Source organism: Hyperolius riggenbachi, chromosome 1 (assembly GCF_040937935.1).
Source record: "Hyperolius riggenbachi isolate aHypRig1 chromosome 1, aHypRig1.pri, whole genome shotgun sequence".
Classification (NCBI taxonomy): domain Eukaryota; kingdom Metazoa; phylum Chordata; class Amphibia; order Anura; family Hyperoliidae; genus Hyperolius; species Hyperolius riggenbachi.
Window position 1 is genome coordinate 382,419,882 of NC_090646.1, and position 19,588 is coordinate 382,439,469.

Consider the following 19,588-nt stretch of genomic DNA (forward strand, 5'->3'; position numbering starts at 1 on the left):
CGAATTTCATGTTACATACTTTTAATCAACAAAATTGTAATATGCAAATTAGAGGAGTCGGAGTCGGTGGAATCCTAAACTGAGGAGTCTGAGTCGGTGGATTTTTGGACTGACTCCACAGCCCTGGTTGTCATATTGAATGTCCCTACCATAATCTGAGCAGCAGTAAGCCTTTTAAAACTGATAATACTGCAAATATATTTCTGTGCAGAATCCATATGCTTTGATTCAACCATAAATAATACTGCGGTTTATGTAAGTTAAAGTGATTTCATAATGTTGCTTGAGGACTTTGGTTAGGGGAGACATGATGCTGTGTAATTTAATCTAGAAGAAGGAACATAGTTATTATGTAGCATGCTGGCTACATACACATCACAGATATTTCTATGCCCAGCACTGTACAGCCGTGCCGTTGATGAATTAATGACAGCATGTACTGCATACTCTTGGCAGGGAACATACTCTGAGCTGTGAGCCTTCCCACCTTTGTTGTCTAGTGTGCAGATGTCGCCAGCTGTGATGCTGCCCATATGTAGCCCACAAGCTGACGCCAGCAATGCCTTCTGGCTGTGTGTTGTGCTTTTCTGTCATAGTATGAATACTAGAAGCCTTGCATAGTAGATCTAATGTTTGACAGCCTGATGGTGATGAGGGCCTTTTAACCATAAAGCATGTGTAAGAAATGTGTAGATGTAATAACTTTACAAGTCAGCGGAGCAATATTGTTGGAGACAACCTACTGTGCAACCTGTGTAACTTGGTAAGCAAGGATTGTACGCTGCACCCTTCCAACTCTGTTCAGTAATATGCTTCGGTGTTTGCTTTTCAGGAGAATGTAAGACTAATAAATTGTTACTCATTGGGAAGACTTACGTAGCCCTTTTTATGAATAAAGAGTCTGTTTATTCCTTGGAAACTAGTATAATCGGTAAGGTATGAGAACATAAAACATTACATAAAAAAGTTGGTTGTGGTAGGTTCCTTTTGTTTTGCATTTGTGATATTTATTGAATTTACTTCAATTCTATTGGTATATCAATCAGTCATCTGTTGGTGATGTGAAAACAGACAAGTTGCTATTACAGAAAAATCACATTCGACTTAGGTCCTCACACATTTTTGGAACAGCTCAATTTAATTGATGAGACTGAATCAGGAAAGGTGTTGTTCATAAATAGAACACATTTTTTTTCCATTTCTCAACACCTCCCAAACACCGGTATGGATAATGCCTTCCAAGACTGGAATTGGGCTGCCTTGAGTCATATGGTATTTGTGTTATATGGCTGTTGAAGAAGGATCACATGACCTTTACATTTTCTGCTCATGAGCATCTTCCCCTACTGTTGGTAAGCAGCTTTAAAGAAAAACTGTGACCAAGAATTGAACTTCATCCCAATCAGTAGCTGATACCCCCTTTTACATGAGAAATCTATTCCTTTTCTCAAACGGATCAGCAGGGGGCTCTGTATGGCTGATATTGTGGTGAAACTCCTGCCACAAGAAACTCTGAGGACCATGGTACTCCTGGCAGTTTCCTGTCTGTGAACCTTGTTGCATTGTGGGAAATGGCTGTTTACAGCTGTTTCCAACTGCCAAAACAGCAAGCAGCAGCTACATCACCTGCCATCAGCAAAAATGTCACCATGTGATAAATGTCAGAATGTAAATCAGGGATTTAAAAGATTTTACAATGGGCAAACACTGACTAAATCATTTATACATAATTATTGTAAAAATGAAGCACTTTTTTATTACATTATTTTCACTGAAATTCCTCTTTACGTTGTGGAAGTTTTACATACAGTTAAGTGACAGTTGTAGGGAATCCTGACTGGGAAGCATAACACATAACTCAAAACTTTTGTATTTGTCTTATACATTGTGGAAAGACTGTGATCTCTTTTTGCATCTTACTGCTGTCTGAGTTCCTGTTTTACACAAAGACGGTAGGATGGTAAATTTCCCCTACAAGGACAGATACAGTTTTGCTTTCATAAAACAGAAGGTATTTGCAATAATTCAGCTGTAAGAGAGCAACTGCAGTTTCCCATGATGCACCACTCCCGAATATGCAAATCCTCTCTTTATGCCCTTTCAAAGCAAGCATGGCTTTCTAAGGCCATAAAGAGATGATTTGCATATTCGGGAGTGATGCATCATGGGAAAGCACAGGTGCTTACTAACAGCTGAATTATCATAAATACCTTTTGTTTTATGTAGACAAATTACATTTAGCATTGCTTTTTAATAAAGGGGTTTTTGGTCTCTTTTAGCCCTTTATACCTCCCAGGTGATTCTGTGTATTCCTCAACAAGGACAGTTATTGTAATGACTTTGTAGAGGGGGAAATCAGTAGAGGGTTTTCTGATTTTGATTGCTGCCACTCGTTTCCTTTTAAGATGACCATATATACTTAATTTTTAGCCTGTGATGTTACAGAGTAGAAAGTGATCTAAATTCTACAGAAGAGGAGCAGAGACAGCAGTAACAAACTAACCTTTTAGTTTGTTACTGCTTACCTTTTCTCACTCAAACCAAATTTAAAAGAATTTTTTTTCAAAGTTGGACTAATTAATTATTATTATTGAAATTCAAAGATTTACATCCAGATAAAAATCAACGTTGAATCTGGGTGCCATCATTGGAAAGGGAAACATTTGTGCCTGAAGTTGGGATTTAAAATGCACCATAAATCAGAGCCCTATGGAGGCCACCATTTTGACTCCGTTCTAAAAACAAAGCTGGTAATAATGCTATTCCTGTAATGCTTATACTCTGTGAGACACTTCCTGGGATGAGCATGTAGATCAGCATTAAGTTAGTACACATGTCCTATATACTTGCTACAGGTGAGTAACTCAGAGTTTAGAGCTAACTTTTCTTTTAAAAGGTGGTCAACATGGCAGCCTCCATATCACTTTTGTTTGTACTCCCTTTTCACCTTGTCTTACTGCTGGCACTCTATACCTGGACTGTTGTATTTCCTGTGCTCAGCAGCAGTTGGCATTCTGTAACATTTTGTGGGCATTCATGTACCTGCAACTCCCTGATTTACCTGCTGTCTGCATTGTTTGCCTGCACTGCAATTATTGCACTGTTCACCTGTATGAGGCCTATCTGCAAGAAGTCTGGATAGAAATTAGGCATGCACCTGCAGCTCTTTCATTTAAAGGCCTCCACCATTTCTAGAACTTTACCAGGATTTAATCTTAATTGGCTTTGGTTCTTTGATATGTCTTGTACTGTGCTCCTTCTTCTTTATTTTCATGTATTTGCTTTGCAAAACTGTTGCTTCGTTTGGTTTTGTTTATTTATTGTGTGTCACTTTGTTTAGTAAAGTGTCAAAAATGCAGTGGGAGTGAGCTATTTCTATTTAATATAGAACACGTTGTTTGTTGACAAACTTTGTGCCAGGTGGCTGTCTGCTTTCATTGCTTATTAGATCATTGGTGCACTTAAACATTTTACTCTTGGTAGAATTTTATGACTCTATTGCTCATCCGCATTGTGGGAAATAAAGTTGTCACGATTGCCAATTGGAATAATTTGCTGTCACTTGCCATATGCATACTGATTAATTCTGCTGGGCCTGTCGGTCACAGATAATTTCATTCTGTGCTCTTTAAAATGACATTTATCATTAAGATTTAACAAATTTAAATGATTAAGTACAAATTAGTTCTAATAATGTGTAAAATATATATTTTATGCCTTCTTCCAGAGAAAAAAATAAGGCGGAGGCCAAGGACCGAAAAGTGCTTGAAATTCTACAGACAAAGGATAGCCAAATACAACAGCTAGAAGAGGTTGGTGATAAGTATTATTTTTATTTCACATTGAGGATGACAAAATATAAATGGCATGCCTGTAATAATCTGATTGATATTTGAAATATATACAGTGGGATGCGAAAGTTTGGGCAACCTTGTTAATTGTCATGATTTTCCTGTATAAATCGTTAGTTGTTATGATAAAAAAATGTCAGTTAAATATATCATATAGGAGACCTACACAGTGATCTGAGAAGTGAAATGAAGTTTATTGGATTTTCATAAAGTGTGCAATAATTGTTTAAACAAAATTAGGCAGGTGCATACATTTGGGCACCTCAAAAAAGAAATAAAATCAATATTTAGTAGATCCTCCTTATGCAGAAATTACAGCCTCTAAACGCTTCCTGTAGGTTCCAATAAGAGTCTGGATTCTGGTTAAAGGTATTTTTGACCATTGCTCTTTACAAAACATCTGTAGTTCATTCAGGTTTGATGGCTTCCGAGCATGGACAACTCACCGCAGATTTTCAGTTATAGTCAGGTCTGGGGACTGAGATGGCCATTCCAGAACGTTGTACTTGTTCCTCTGCATGAATGCCTTAGCGGATTTTGAGCAGTGTTTGAGGTCCTTGTCTTGTTGAAAGACCCAGCCCCGGCACAGCTTTAGCTTTGTCACCGATTCCTGGACATTGGTCTCCAGAATCTGCTGATACTGAGTGGAATCCATGCGTCCCTCAACTTTGACAAGATTCCCAGTCTCTGCACTGGTTACACAGCCCCACAGCATAATGGATCCAATACCATATTTTACTGTAGGTAGCAGGTGTTTTTCTTGGAATGCTGTGTTGTTTTTCCTCCATGCATAATGCCCCTTGTTATGCCCAAATAACTCAATTTTAGTTTCATCAGTCCACAGCAAATGAAGCTGGCTTGTCCAAATGTGCTTTAGCATACCTCAAGCAGCTCTGTTTGTCCTGTGGGCAGAGAAAAGGCTTCCTCTGCATCACTCTCATACAGCATCTCCTTGTGTAAAGTGCGCAGAATGGTTAAATGGTGCACAGTGACTCCATCTGGAGCAAGATGATGTTGTAGGTCTTTGGTGCTGTTCTGTGGGTTGACTTTAACTGTTCTCACCATTCATCGCTTCTGTTTATCCGAGATTTTTCTTCGTCTGCCACTTCGAGCCTTAACTTGAGCTGAGCCTGTGGTCTTCCATTTCCTCACTATTTTCCTAACTGTGGAAACTGAGAGCTGAAATCTCTGAGACAGCTTTCTGTGTCCTTCCCCTAAACCATGATGGTGAACGATCTTTGTCTTCAGGTCATTTGAAAGTTGTTTTGAGACCCCCATGTTGCTACTCTTCAGAGAAAATTAAAATAGCAGGGAAACTTACAATTGACCCCCTTAAATACTCTTTCTCATGATTGGATTCACCTGTGTATGTAGGTCAGGGGTCACTGAGCTCCAATAATTAGTTCTAAAGGTTTTGGAATCAGTAAAATAACAACGGTGCCCAAATTTATGCACCTGCCTCATTTTATTTAAACAATTATTGCACACTTTCTGTAAATTCAATAAACTTCATTTCACTTGTCAAATATCACGGTGTGTGACTCCTATACGATATATTTAACTTACATTTTTTATTGTAACAACTAACGATTTATACAGGAAAATCATGACAATTAACAAGATTGCCCAAACTTTTGCATCCCACTGTTTGACCCATTTATTTGCATTTTGATAGGGCAGCAGTCCTTTGTCTGCACAAACCCCTGGTTTTCACCCTGCTCTATGGTATGATGATTCAGTGAGTACGTTTTCAGGGTATCTTCCACCCATCAGGGGGATCTGTGGCAATACAGACAGACTGTCTAGTTATTCACTGTAATGCGTTTACAGTCAATCTGTAGCCCACAGTACTCTCTGGTGGTTAGAACAACATTTGCATCATCGAGGGAGCTGGTTTGAGGAAGCCTGATGACACAAGACAGCAGAATAATTAGAAAGGAGCCAAGCATCCACGCTGGCTTTTCTTCGTTTTTAATGCTACCAAGGGAATTCAGTAGGGGTTGTTGTATTTTAGAGTAATATTTTTAATAGCAAACTTGGTTTGTGTGAGGCTACTTTTTGTGAATTAAATTAAGTTAACATTCTTGTTAGTGATTGATGTGCAGTGTTCATTTATATGTTTTTATGCAGGTGGACAAACTACAGCACACGGCGATGATCCAAATCAATTAGTAATGAGCAGTCATAAATATATCCACTGGATCATTCAATAGGAGTTGTCGTAAGGGAGGTCTCTGAAATGGATTTATTTATGCATAGCTATCAATAAATAATTTACTTTACTGGATGTGGTGTGCATGGACTAATTATACCTGCTTTTAATTGCTTTTTGAAGCAGCATGACTCATTGTAAGCATTTTTGTAGGATTCAGAATGTCTTTGAAAAAGGGCCCAGATGAGATTATTTGAGACAACCATGACATAATTTGTATTTTGAAAATGTGTCGTGCCATCTCTTGAATGACTCTTGCTGAGAGGAAGTAGGCGTCCTAAGCTTTGACCTCTTTTGCGGTTTGAAATCCTCTACTCTGTTTCTAATGCGGAAAAACTTTTCTTGAAAAGATAAAAAAAAAAAAAAAAAAAAAGAAAACTAATCTGGGAATGCTCACCACAGGCCGTGGATTCTCTTGAACGTAGATAAAATGTATAAACACCACTTCTGGGGATGTGTTTGGTGCTGGCATTCTCCATCTCCTTTCCCTCCCCAACCACCCCTTTGCTTCTGATTTTTACAGACATTGACTTACCATCAGTCTGTCAGTTAACAGAGATGTGCCAGTGGTGTGGAATGGGGGCAATGTTAGATTGGTGAAGAAGTTTCCGAGATGTAGTGCATGGTGTTGTAGGAAGGGGGTATGTCCGGACACCATGGTCATATTCATAGTTGAAAGAAGGATTATTTCTGTTTGATCAGATAGGTGGGGGTTGCATGGGTTGGAAGTTGAGGACCCCCTACAGATGAGTATTGATTTTTGTGGTGGGAATTGTTAGGTTAGTTAATGGCAGGGCTGTGGAGTCGGAGTTGAGGAGTAGGAGCAATTTTGTTTACTTGGAGTCGGTGGTTCCATAAACTGAGGAGGCGGGACTCGGATGATTTTTGTACCAAATTCACAGCCCTGGCAAATATTAGACTAAGGATTCGGAGTCGAGGAGTCCGAGTCCGAGCCATTTTGGGTACCTGAAGTCTGAGTCGGTGGTTTCATAAACTTAGGAGTCGGAGTTGGAGTGGAATGATTTTTGTACCGACTCCACAGCCCTGGTTAATGGGAGGGAGTTAGAGAAAAATGTTTGTAGACTTGAGCTTCAACAATAAGTGTTAAGTAGGGAGTACTTTTTACAGGACAGTTACTGAATTAAAAAAAAAAGTAAATGTGGTACTGCAGTGTTAAAATTTTCCTAAGGGGTTTCTCTAGTCTACACAGCTGATCTCACCATAGATGATACTGAGGTGTTAAATATAAAGATAACCCTTCTTACTTTTTTTTTTTTTCTGTGATTTATTTTATAGGTCTGCAATCAGGGACATCGCATTGATAGTAAAAATGACAATGTACTATTGGCTGCCTTGTGTAGGGAACCTAAAAGTTTTGCTGTTATGCAACAGATTTCAAAAGAATGGCAAGAGTGTTAAAAAAATAAAGCAAAGAATATTCTGTTCTGTTTTTTATGAAGTATCCTGAATCCATCATTTTGGAGTTGGACTGTTGAACACACAGTGATTAACCACTGTCCAGTCAAGGGCAGCCATCCAAATTTTAGGTTAACAGAAGAAGTGGAGAAAGATTTTGCGGTTTCCTTGAGGCTGTGTTTCTTGGAACATGTTTTTTAATGTGGCTGATAATTATATGAAAGATACACCTGCACTGTCTTTTTTTTCCTTTTTATATCTGTCACATGTTGTAAGTTTGCAAATGCCACAAGATCTCTGAAGTACTATTTTGACACTATTGTTGTTTTGTTGCTTTTTTTTTCTTTTATAGAGCGTATCAGGGCAGCAGCAGGAGATAAACAATCTTGTTCAGAGAAAGATTGCTGTAGATGAAGAAAATACGATATTGAAACAAGAACTGGATGACCTCCAAGTAAAATTAAAAGATAAAAGTCAGGAGCTTAAGGTAGCTTATCTTGTACATATTTTCCAGTTGTCTTACTGTGAAGTGAATCGCTTCAAGCTGTGTCACCTAGTGTGCCACAGAAAGGGACATACGCTGCAGAAGAATTGCCTCAGGCTTCTCTTAGCTTTAAAGTTCTTTCTCATGCAGCCAACTCTGAGCACGCCTTTAAAGTCAAGAATCTAAGGCTTATAACTTTCAAATAAATACTTAATGATGGATATGGAGCAAGTGAAAGTAGTGTGAATATGTGGCTTCTTTTTAATTACATACTGATGGGACTAGTATTATTAATTGATAAACCCAAGGTCTGGAATGATATGTCTTTGCGGGTCTCAAAAATAGCTGGGGACATCATCAAAGGCATCTTGATCAATTAAAGGATTCCTCGCTTATGTGCGCTCATCAGAACTGCCATTCAGTTAGAAAAAAAAAAAAAAGTCCTTCCACCTGCATGACTAAAAAATACTGGAATCACGGCTGTTTCTTCAGCCCTATGGCTGGAGTCACTTAATTAGGAATTGTTGATTGTCGGCTGCATATGTAATTATTACCTGACATGTAATATGCAATTCTGATTTTTATCAAACAGAACACTACGCAGAGTTTAGAGAAAAAGGAAGAGCAGAGGGCAGCCATTTTAATAAAACTGAAGCAAGAGAAAGAAGATTTAAGCAAGAAATGTGCTGACCTGCTTAGTGACCTGGAGAAAGCAAGGAAGCAGGAGGCACAGTGGAGAGGAGAAAAGTCTGGCATTGATGCCAAAATTAAGGTATGCTGCAGAGCCGTTGGATTCTCTCACATGATTTTCAAACTACATTGTGGCATGCACTTACGCTTTGCGTTATTTGCTGTGATAACAACTTATGTATTCAAACATGCCAGCTGGGACCAGCATTCATTTAAATTCCTACACTTAAAACCCACAGCTCTTTAAAAATTGATGCTGCAAAGCAGGAAGCTGACATCAAATAGCCATCCTTAAGCCTAATCATTAAACAGTATAACAGCCTTCATTCTAGCAGAAAACTTAAAGAATACATTTTTTTGGGAATTCAGAGAAATACAAACTTGTTTCACTTTTTATATTATCTTTTCTGAATCATCAAGTCAAGTCCTCACTTCCCATTACAGCTGAAATGTGCTTATTTTCCATAGTCTCGGGTTCATAGCACTGTGGCACACCTATTGAATACATATGCATATGTTGTCCACCTTGCAAAAACCATAACAGGTAAAGCCACCGCAGTCAATGTGAATTTCATTATTTATTTAATACATCTTTATTTTTTTGTTCTAGAAAAATAACAGCAGTTTTCTGAAATTAACTACTTACTGCACCAGGTGCAGTATAATCAAGGCCTAGAAAAACTTCACTTGAAGTCCCAGGGCCGTGAATACACGTCTTCAGCGGTGGATAGCCGGTACTCGTTCCCGCGCTATCCTGTCACCGCCCATTCGTGGGGAGATGAATGGGAACGCAGTTCCCATTCATTAATCTAAGTCCCCGTGTCAATGAACGCCGACATCTATTAGATGCCTGTGTCATATTTTCCTGGAGTTACAGTGCCACGCATTACTTCCGATTCAAGTACTTAACCTTCTTGGCGGTTCAATTTTTCCGCCAAGGAGGCTACATTACACTTTTTTAGTAATATTTTTTTTTTCGTTTCATGTAGCTACCCGAGTGGTAGCTACATGAAACACCACTAGAGGGCGCATGTGTCCCTCTAGTCCGATCGCCGCCGGCAACAACAGCAAACAGGAGATTGCGTATAGAACGCGATCTCCTGTTTGGCTTCTCCTGTCGCCATGGCTACGATCGGAATGACGTCATGGACGTCAGGCGCACCCGATCCAGCCCTTTGCGCTGCCCGGGAGTGATTGGTCCGGGCTGCGCAGGGCTCTGGCGGGGGGGGGGGCCCTCTTCCGCCGCTGCGTGCGGCCGATCAAGCTGTTTGCGTGGCTAGCAAACTGCTAGCTGCGCGTACAGCACTTCACAGAATTTAAATCGCCCCACCAGGGGCTGAGATATCCTCCGAGGCGGCTTACCCCGTGTCCAGCACGGGGTTACCGCTAAGGAGGTTAAAGAGACACTGAAGCAAAAAAAAAAAAAAGATATAATGAATTGGTTGTGTTGTACGGATAATTACTAGAAGATTAGTGCAAAGTAAATATTCTCATATTTTTATTTTCAGTTATATAATGTGTTTTATAACATTGCATCATTCTTTAATAGTTGCAGTTTTCACACTACTCAGCATTCTAAGTGATTTTTTTCAGAGCAGTGTTGTGAACTATTGACCTGTCCTCTGGCAGAGAAAAAGAAAATTCTTCACTGACAGCTGAGATAATAAACTTCAGAAGATAGGCCTCTCCACGACTTTTAAAGACGTAGAGCTTAATGGCTTTTTTTGCCTAGAGATAACAGCTGGAGTTTTTTTAACTCTTCCTGTACTGGAAACAATCAGACTTATGTCTCTGATCTTAATGTTTTATTTCTTAGCTGTACTACACATACAAATCATTATATCATAATTTTTTTTTCCGCTTCAGTGTCTCTTTAACTACTTGCTGCATGCCGTGCAGTATATTCACGGCCCTTTAAAAAAGACAGGATGCAGCAGGGCCGTGAAAACAAGTCTGCAGCGGCATGCAGCCGCCGCTCGCTCCCGTTCGCGCGTGCGCGCGCACCGCCGTTACCGCCGCTTAGAGGGGAAGTTAATGAATGGGACCGCAGGTCCCATTCATAAATCTAAGTCCCCGATTCAATGAATACCAGCGTCTACGAGACGCCGGCATTCATTGTATCTTCCTGTGTTACACAGCCACGGATTACTTCCGATTCACGTGCTTACGTACGTGAATCGGAAATGACGACTGAGGACATCTTGTGGCCAAATAGTATATTGCACCAAAATTGCATTTTATTTAATAAAAATCCCCACACTGACTGATATAATTAACTATTTCCCTCCCACACCCTCCCATAATACCCAAACTTTTTTTTTTATTTATAAAAGGGGGAAAAAAAATTTCATCAAAAAAAATAAAAATATAAGTAGTTACCTTAGGGACTGAACTTTTTAAAAATGTATGTCAAGGCAGTATATTACTATTAATTTTTAATTTATGGGCTTGTAATTAGTGATGGACGCAAAATTGAAAAAATGCACCTTTATTTCCAAATGAAATATTGGCGCCATACATTGTACTAGGGAAATTTTTTGAACGTTGCAATAACCGGGACAAAAGGGCACATAAAATGTGTGGCTTTTATCCACAGTAGAATGTTTTATTTTAACACTATAATGGTCAAAAACGGAAAAATAATGCATTTTATAATTTTTTTTTCTTATTATTCATGTTAAAATGCATTTAGGATAAAATAATTCTTGGCATACTGTACACCCAAAGAAAGCCTAATTGGTGGCAAGAAAAACAAGATATAGATCATTACGCTGTGATTAGTAGTGATTAAGTTATTGGTAAAAGAAAGGGAGGAGCGCTGACAGGTGAAAATTGCTCTGGTCCACAAGAGGAAAAATGCCTCAGGTGTCAAGTGGTTAAGTACGCAAATCGGAAATAATGTGTGAGGACATCTTGTGGCCAAATAGTAAAACAACATCTAAGTGCATTTTATTTAATAAAAATACCAACACTTCCATCTAAAATGAACTATTTCCCTCCCACACTCTCCCATGGTACCCATATTTTTTTTTTGTATAGAGAAAAAAAAATTACATAAATAATTACCTAAGGGACTGAACTTTAATAGGTATGTCAAGAAGGTATATTACTGTTATTTTGTAATTTACGGGCGTGTAATTAGTGATGGACGCAAAACTGAAAAAATGCACCTTTATTTCGAAATAAAATATTGGCGCCATACATTGTACTAGGGAAACATTTTAAACGTTGCAGTAACCGGGACACTTGGGCAAATGTGTGGGTTTTATCCACAGTAGAACTTTTATTTTAACACTATAATGGCCGAAAACTGAGAAATAATGAATTGTTTCCATTCTTTTTTCTTATTATTCCCCTTAAAATGCTTTCAGAATAAATTAATTCTTAGCAAAATATACCAACCAAAGAAAGCCTAATTGGTGGCGAAAAAAAAACAAGATATAGATCATTTTGTTGTGATTAGTAGTGATTAAGGAATTAAAGAATGGGAGGAGCGCTGACAGGTGAAAATTGCTCTGGTCCTAAAGGGGTAAAAACCCCTCAGTGGTCAAGTGGTTAATATTGCTCATTTTTGTTACTCTTTATACCATATAAAAGTTCATCCTGTGCTATGCTTATGTTTTTGTAGTTGGTTTGTCTGTCATCCTGTAGGAATGCTCACCATTGAAACATAGAGCCCAGAAGTCCTGGGAGAAATATTATTTTCAAATACGTACAACTTATTTACATAATAAACATTACACCAAAGATTTTTGATTTTTTTCAGCGATTAAGAGCTATATTTAGACAAATGCATTGTACTTCTTAAGATCTTTGGTCATACATTATGTACTATCAGCCAAAAGAGCCTTAGCTATTTAGTATGTATAGGCATGCAGTGGTATTGCTTGCATCATTGTGGGCTTTGAGCAATTACCTAGTTAACACTCCCCAAGGCAACTCTTACTGACACTCAAGAAATAATTACAGCTTAGTGAAAGTGGAGAGGAATAAAAAAAAAATATCAAAGAAAAACAAGTTGAAAGCGCCACAACCGCCCACCCCATAATGTCAAATTGTGTCTAGAGGAGAATCCTCCATTTGCACCTCTTGTAGTTCCAACGCCCTATAGTATTTTCTGGAGCAGTAACTATTGAGCTATGTTGTTTTATGAAGTAAATGCTCTTAGTTTATTGCCGTTGCCCATGAGGCAGTCGTAGGTATTGTCTGGCATTTACATTTTCTCAGAATTTCCCGTCTGGCATAGAATCGAATCTTCTTCATCAGTAGCTAATTATCTACTTTATGTGACCTCCTCACTCTTTTCCAGTAGAAACAAATTTTCATGATTAGTTAATAATGCAATCCAATATCATGTTTATTACATCCAAATCATAATTTAGACGATAACTATATATGGACATTCCCAAAATAAAATAGAACCGTTGTTGACCTGTCCTTCATGCCTAAAACATATACCGTATATACTCGCAAGCAAGCCGACCCGCATATAAGACGACCCCCCAACTTTTACCCGAAAAACAGGAAAAAATGATTGACCCTCATATAAGCCGGGGGTGGGAAATGCTGGCCGTGTGTCTCCCCCCCCCCCCCCCCCCCCAGTGTGTCCCGGGATAGCTAGCATAGTGCCCAGTATGGGTAGGTAGTGCCTCAGTATAGCTAGTATAGTGCCCAGTATAGCTAGTATAGTGCCCAGTATAGCTAGTATAGTGCCCAGTATAGCTAGTATAGTGCCCCAGTATAGCTAGTATGCAGGTCCTTCTCAAAAAATTAGCATATTGTGATAAAGTTCATTTTTTTCTGTAATGTACTGATAAACATTAGACTTTCATATATTTTAGATTCATTACACACAACTGAAGTAGTTCAAGCCTTTTATTGTTTTAATAATTATGATTTTGGCATACAGCTCATGAAAACCAGGGAGGCAGAGCACCCAAAGCTCTGCCTCCCTGGGCAGCAAAATCCACGACCAAGAAAGTCATGGATTTTTCACCAGGGATTGGGAGGGGGGCGTAAAAAAATCCTCGTTCTGCCACGGGATAGCAGCGTTTTAACAGGGGCAAGCATGCCTAACATAAATAAAAGGTAAAAAGCCGTTTTTTAAGTGCCTTCAGTGTCTCTTTAAGGAATTGTGTTCAATTGAAATTAATGCTTTTTTGTGTCCAGCTAGGTGTGGGTATTCTCATAAGCACCTGTAACAGTTAATATACAATCATCTGATATTTATGTCTGTGCATTTACGGATCACAAACCATGACTGGGCAAAGTCAACCAGTTGGTTGATGACCCGGTTGGACAGTATTCTCACTTCTGTTTTGGTTTTATGTTGAAGCTGGGCAGTAAGTAAAGTATTTGGCAAGGTCTCTCCCCAGCTTTGTTAGGACTATTATGAGCAACTTTTAATTTTAAGGAAGCACGCTATGTTTCTCTGCTGCTTGCTGTAACCAAGACAATAGACATGGCGGGAGAAGCTCCTCATATAGCATTTAAAAATGGGTAAGCTACCCCTGATATCTCTGCAGGTGTTGTACTGCTAATATCATTATGGATCCTCCTTAGTATCGCTATCAAACAGCAGCTGTTTGTTGAAAAGACAGAGAAACACAATATTATTAAGAATTTACATAGGGGTGACATCTGCAATGTGTTACAGAACACATAGTTATGTCACTAATTGTCTCTCAGAGGCGCAAACAATCTAATCCCTACAACAGTCTATTCCCCAGGAAATGTCTTGTAAAGTATTGCAATAAGTCTTGATATAGGACTCATTCAATAAATAAATAAACTGTTGCCACAGTTGTTAAGAAGTATGTGTTAAGATGTGTCCCATTCATTTCTGGCTGCAGACAAAAATATAAATATATTGTTGAGTGTTGCAATCTTGTTTTTACAGGATATTTAATGCAATAGGGAGGTAAAGTCGCATTGTGCATTACATATGCATTGCAACTAATACAGTGAAGCATACAGTACATAAAGACGTATACAGCTACAATTGTAACTACGCACAGTGTCCAATAATGCACAGCGTACGTCACATTTTTCCAATGGATTTCACTACACCGCACTGCTAACACTCTTTATTATTGAATGGTCAAACTGTGTTTTGTTCACTATCAATAAACCTAAAAAGTAATAATATTGATGACTGTAATTAATCTAATACACTGTGTTGGATGTATGTGATAGTGAAGTGTGTTTAGGAGTGTGTGCAGTTGTTGGGTGCAATAAGCAGATTCCAAAAAGAAAGATGCAAGTAAATCCTCTAACTGGCCACCACTCCCCCACATAAGTGGTATCCTTCCAAAGAGTTTGTCCTTCTACTTGCCCCTAGGATTACAGTTCATGATACTAGGTGCCATTGCTCTTTCATTTGCCAAGCGGGTCTTGCCTTGTTTTCATGCTAAATGAGAGGAGTATTCACTTAAATAGTGGGTTACCCTCAATACTAGGAGTGGGTTCATCCTGGTACTGCCCACCTCCTGCTTTTATCTGAAACATTCTCCCAACATTTAACTAAAATATTTGGTATAACCCTTTCAGGAAATTTCAAGATTGCGGTGACTCCATCATACGATGTGTATGTGGACTTGATATTTCACATTTAAGGATATACCTCTACTTAGAAGGTGCATTTACCCACAATGCCCCCTCAGTCTTGTATATGACCACTTCTGGATCTCAGGTACTCACTCCCATCTGTTATCTAATTAATTGGGCCACATATCACACTAAAGGGGCCCATACACTGGTCAATTTCAGCGATCGATTTGATTGAACCGATCGTCTGCAAATCGGTGCACGACCGATCGGCCGATTGATTTGCGGCCGATTTTGATCTATTTCGATTGATTTGATCTATCTGACAGGGTGGAAAATCTAGTCGATCTGGTCGATGACCCATAGAGTTGCATTGGATCTAATCCTGCAATAATGCATTTAGATCAATTTTTAATAGATTTCCAATAGATTTCTCTCTGAAATCTATTGGAAATCTGTTCCTAGTGTGTGGCACACATCAGATAGATTTTTGTCAGGTTCGATCTGACAGGCATCTGACAGAAATCTATCTGATGGTCGAATCTATTGCAAATCTATCAGTGTATGGCCACCTTAAGCCCCATACACACACTCAACAGCTGTCTTTTATGCAGCACAATTATTGAACAACTTTTGTTGTGAAACAAGTTGAACAACCAATAAAAAGTTGAGTAACCAAGCAGCTCAGGGTGACCCAAACCACTAGGAATGTATAGGGGGATAAAAGAGACCGAAAAGCCCTCCTACTAATAAGCAATGCTTGGTGAAATTCGCCTTCTTAAAACAGAAGGAAATTTGCAATAATTCAGCTATAAGTGAACATTTGTGGTTACCCACAATGCACCATTACTGAATATGCAAATTATCCCTTTTCACCCCTGTAAGCAAGGCAAGCATCCAGAACCGCTGGTGTATAGCAAGCCTATAAATTTAAATATTACACTGCCACACCAACCCCACATGTAGACAGCCTGTTTCGGGCTTTTGGCCCTCATCGGTACATGGCAAAATAGCATGGCAAAAAACGTTGCTTGCTATTGTTCAAAGAGCTGATAAGCCGTCAATCCAACTGTTGGATTGACGTCTTATCAGTCTTATCAGTTCTTTGAACAATAACAAGCAACTTTTTGTGGTTGTTCAACTTGTTTCACAACAAAAGTTGTTCAATAATTGTGCTGCATTAAAGTGACCCTAAAGTCAGGAATAAAAAATGAGTTTAACTCACCTGGGGCTTCCCTCAGCCCCCTGAAGCTGATCGGTGCCCACGCTGGGAAGCCCCAGGTGAGTTAAACTCATTTTTTATTCCTGACTTTAGGTTCACTTTAAAGATCGTTGTTGATTGTGTATAATGGGGCTTTAAGGGAGGGTCAGCAATTGGTGCGCATGAGCTGGGGACAGATACCAGAGGTATTAATGAATAATTTGGAGGCTGAGGGGGTTTGTTAAACTGTACTGGCAGTGGCTGGGTTCAAGGGTTTTTCGAGTCGATATTCTGCTGAATGACACTATGGATTATATCAGTGGGTGCTAAGAATTCCAAATGAATGCACATTTTATGGTAATTGTATGCAAATGTATGCAGCTGGAAAATGGTCTAGTCAGATGTTTGTATTCAAATGCTAAGTAAGGGCTCAAACCCACTAGCAGTCTTTTCTAAGCGCTAGTGATTTGAAAAAGCTTTTGCTAATGTAATGCTATGGGGGATATTTATAAAATCACATTCCTCAAGTGGGATCACACCCATAGCATTACATTAGCAAGAGCTTTTCACATCACTAAGCACTCAGAAAAGCTCTCCTAGTGGGTTCCAGGCCTTAGGGTGCATACACACAAGGATTTTGTTAGAGCGGAATTTTAGTGCCCATGCTTTTGCCTCTGCCATTTTAAATCAGGAAGCCACTGGATTGATGGGGATTATGATCTATCTTAGAGGCGCACACCTTCATCCTCTACTGTGATTGACAAGCAGCTGCAAAAGTCATGATAACTTATTTTTTTGATCAAGAGAAGATTGCAGGTAGTTAGACTCTCAGGCAGGGGTTAGACTTGTCTTTCAGTTTTCTGCGCAAATTTTTTTCTGCACACTATGCGTTTGTATACAGAAAAAAATGTTTTTGTTTTTTTTTTCGCAGCAGCTAATATAAGTGATAGAAAAAATTGAAAAAATGTGCAGAATTATCCTGCAGGATGTCAGTTTTCTGCGCACATTCTGCATTCAAGTGTGACCTAGGGCATTGATTAACATGTGTTCTCAGTTGCAATCCGTTTTTCTGTGCAGATAATGCACACGAAAGCAGACAAGTGAGACTCCTACCTCAGGCAACCTAATGTTTTTGTCCTTGCCGAAAACCTTTTGAAATAATATTGTGCACTTAAAAGCCTGTGTGCATTGCATAGAGAGAGGTGTGATTGGGATGATATCACCAGTAATGCATTACAGTTTTGTTTTGTTTTTGTTTTGTTTTTTACATCTTACAGGTTCTCGAAATTAATTTAAAAGAAGCTGGTAACCAGATGGATGCTATGCACAATAAAATAAATAGCCTGTCTTCACAAGTTGCTGTTAAACAGACTGAACTGGCCCAGAAAGAGGTTGACGTAATCAGGCTTCGGTGAGTAAATATTTTTTAGAGCAGTGAGTTTCCCAAACTGTACTCTGTAGTGTACAACCGTCAAAACTTTCGTAATTCCTGAGTACCACCTTGGAAATCAGAAATGGCCGCATGTGATGCTCAGCTATACTCCCACCCTAAAGTGTGGCCATTCACATTCATTGGTTGTAACACATCATGCTTTCACACCAGAATGTTCATAGGTACAGGTCATGTTGTCTTTGGTATTTGTACTAAAACTAAATGAACAGCATCTTCCATGTTTCTGTTTTGTAGAGAAAACCTGAGCTCTGCAGTATGCCACTTCCTTTGCATATACACACATCCCTCTATATGGTATGGCAGAGTTCTCTAGCAGATACTGTAGTTATGCTGACAGGGTGGTGTGAATCTTAGAGAAGTGTGCGCCTGTGACCAGTAGAGGAGCAAAAGTTCTCCTCAATCTCAGATTACTCAGAAATTATAACCCACTCTGCTCAAATCCTATTTGCTGCTGGCTCTAATACTGATGAACCTGCTGTGGAGTACAGGGAGGAGTTCTGAGGATGAATTGACCTGCAGTACCCTGCATAGCTTTGTTCTGGTAGAGGGACCCAGTTTTGTGCATTCAGATTTTTGTTCTCTGCTACACATGCTAAACAATTACCATGTATCTTTACCAATCCTGTTACAGAAAGATATAGTAAACATAGTCATTTACTGTATATAGTGTATATAGAGTTCAGTAGAATCCCTTTATAATAAACTCCCAGGGACCAGGAAAAGTAGTTTACTATTTCAGAAGTTTACGATATCAGAATTGGTCATACATTGTATATTCATACAGACGCATTTGCTGGGACCTGAGGAATAAGTTTACTATATCCAGAGGTTTACTATAGCAGAATTTACTATAACGAGATTCCACTATATAGTTATATAACAGTTTTCCGGACTGTGTAGAGGTGGATAAACGGGCATGAAAACTGATTTTACAGAATAGAACCTCTCACACATTTCATTTAAATAGAGTAACCAAGCAGCCCAGGGTGACCCAAACCACTAGGAATGTATAGGGGGATAAAAGAGACCGAAAAGCCCTCCTACTAATAAGCAATGCTTGGTGGAATTTGCCTTCTTAAAACAGAAGGAAATTTGCAATAATTCAGCTATAAGTGAACATTTGTGGATACCCACAATGCACCACAACTGAATATGCAAATTATCCCTTTTCTCCCTTGTAACCAAGGCAAGCATCCAGGCCCACTGGTATATAGCAAGCCTATAGCTTTACATATTACACAGCCACACCAACCCCTATCATGTACTGATGAGGGCCAAAAGTTTAAAACAGGCTGTCTACATGTGGGGTTGGTGTGGCTGTGAAATATTTAAAGCTATAGGCTTGCTATACACCAGCAGTTCTGGATGCTTGCCTTGCTTACAAGGGTGAAAAGGGAAAACATTTCATTTAAATGTAATCCGTTCCGTAAATGGAATGGAAAGTCCCAACCTGCATCATTTTTCTGGATCTAAACCAAAACGTACTAGATACCGGACACAGTGGCAGTCTGGCTGTGGTAGCTGTACAGGGAGCTAGTGTCTCTCCAACACCTGTCACTCCCCATGGAGTTTCTACATACCACACAGGCATGGGTTGTTATTCATCAGCTGCTGAGAGGTTCCTACATAGGTTGTTAATGGACAGCAGCTTTGTACTGGAGGAGGGCTTTTCTGAAGCAGCGACGCATAACTACAGCTACAGGGTCCCCAGGTTTTTTGTGGGAGGAAAGTCTGA

At 39.2% G+C, this 19,588-nt stretch overlaps 1 protein-coding gene across 2 annotated transcripts in view; it reads left to right on the forward strand.

Moving 5' to 3' along the window:
• The window catches only part of CNTLN (centlein), a 540,427-nt gene that overhangs the window by 75,828 nt on the left and 445,011 nt on the right, over positions 1-19,588 (forward strand). For both annotated transcript variants that reach the window (XR_011020538.1, XM_068234381.1), the window contains exons 4-7: positions 3,728-3,812; positions 7,832-7,966; positions 8,556-8,735; positions 17,678-17,811. Coding sequence is in view for 1 of the 2 variants with exons in the window: in XM_068234381.1 (XP_068090482.1) it covers positions 3,728-3,812; positions 7,832-7,966; positions 8,556-8,735; positions 17,678-17,811 (534 nt within the window). In the remaining variant the exon portion in view is untranslated. The remainder of the gene's footprint in view (positions 1-3,727; positions 3,813-7,831; positions 7,967-8,555; positions 8,736-17,677; positions 17,812-19,588) is intronic.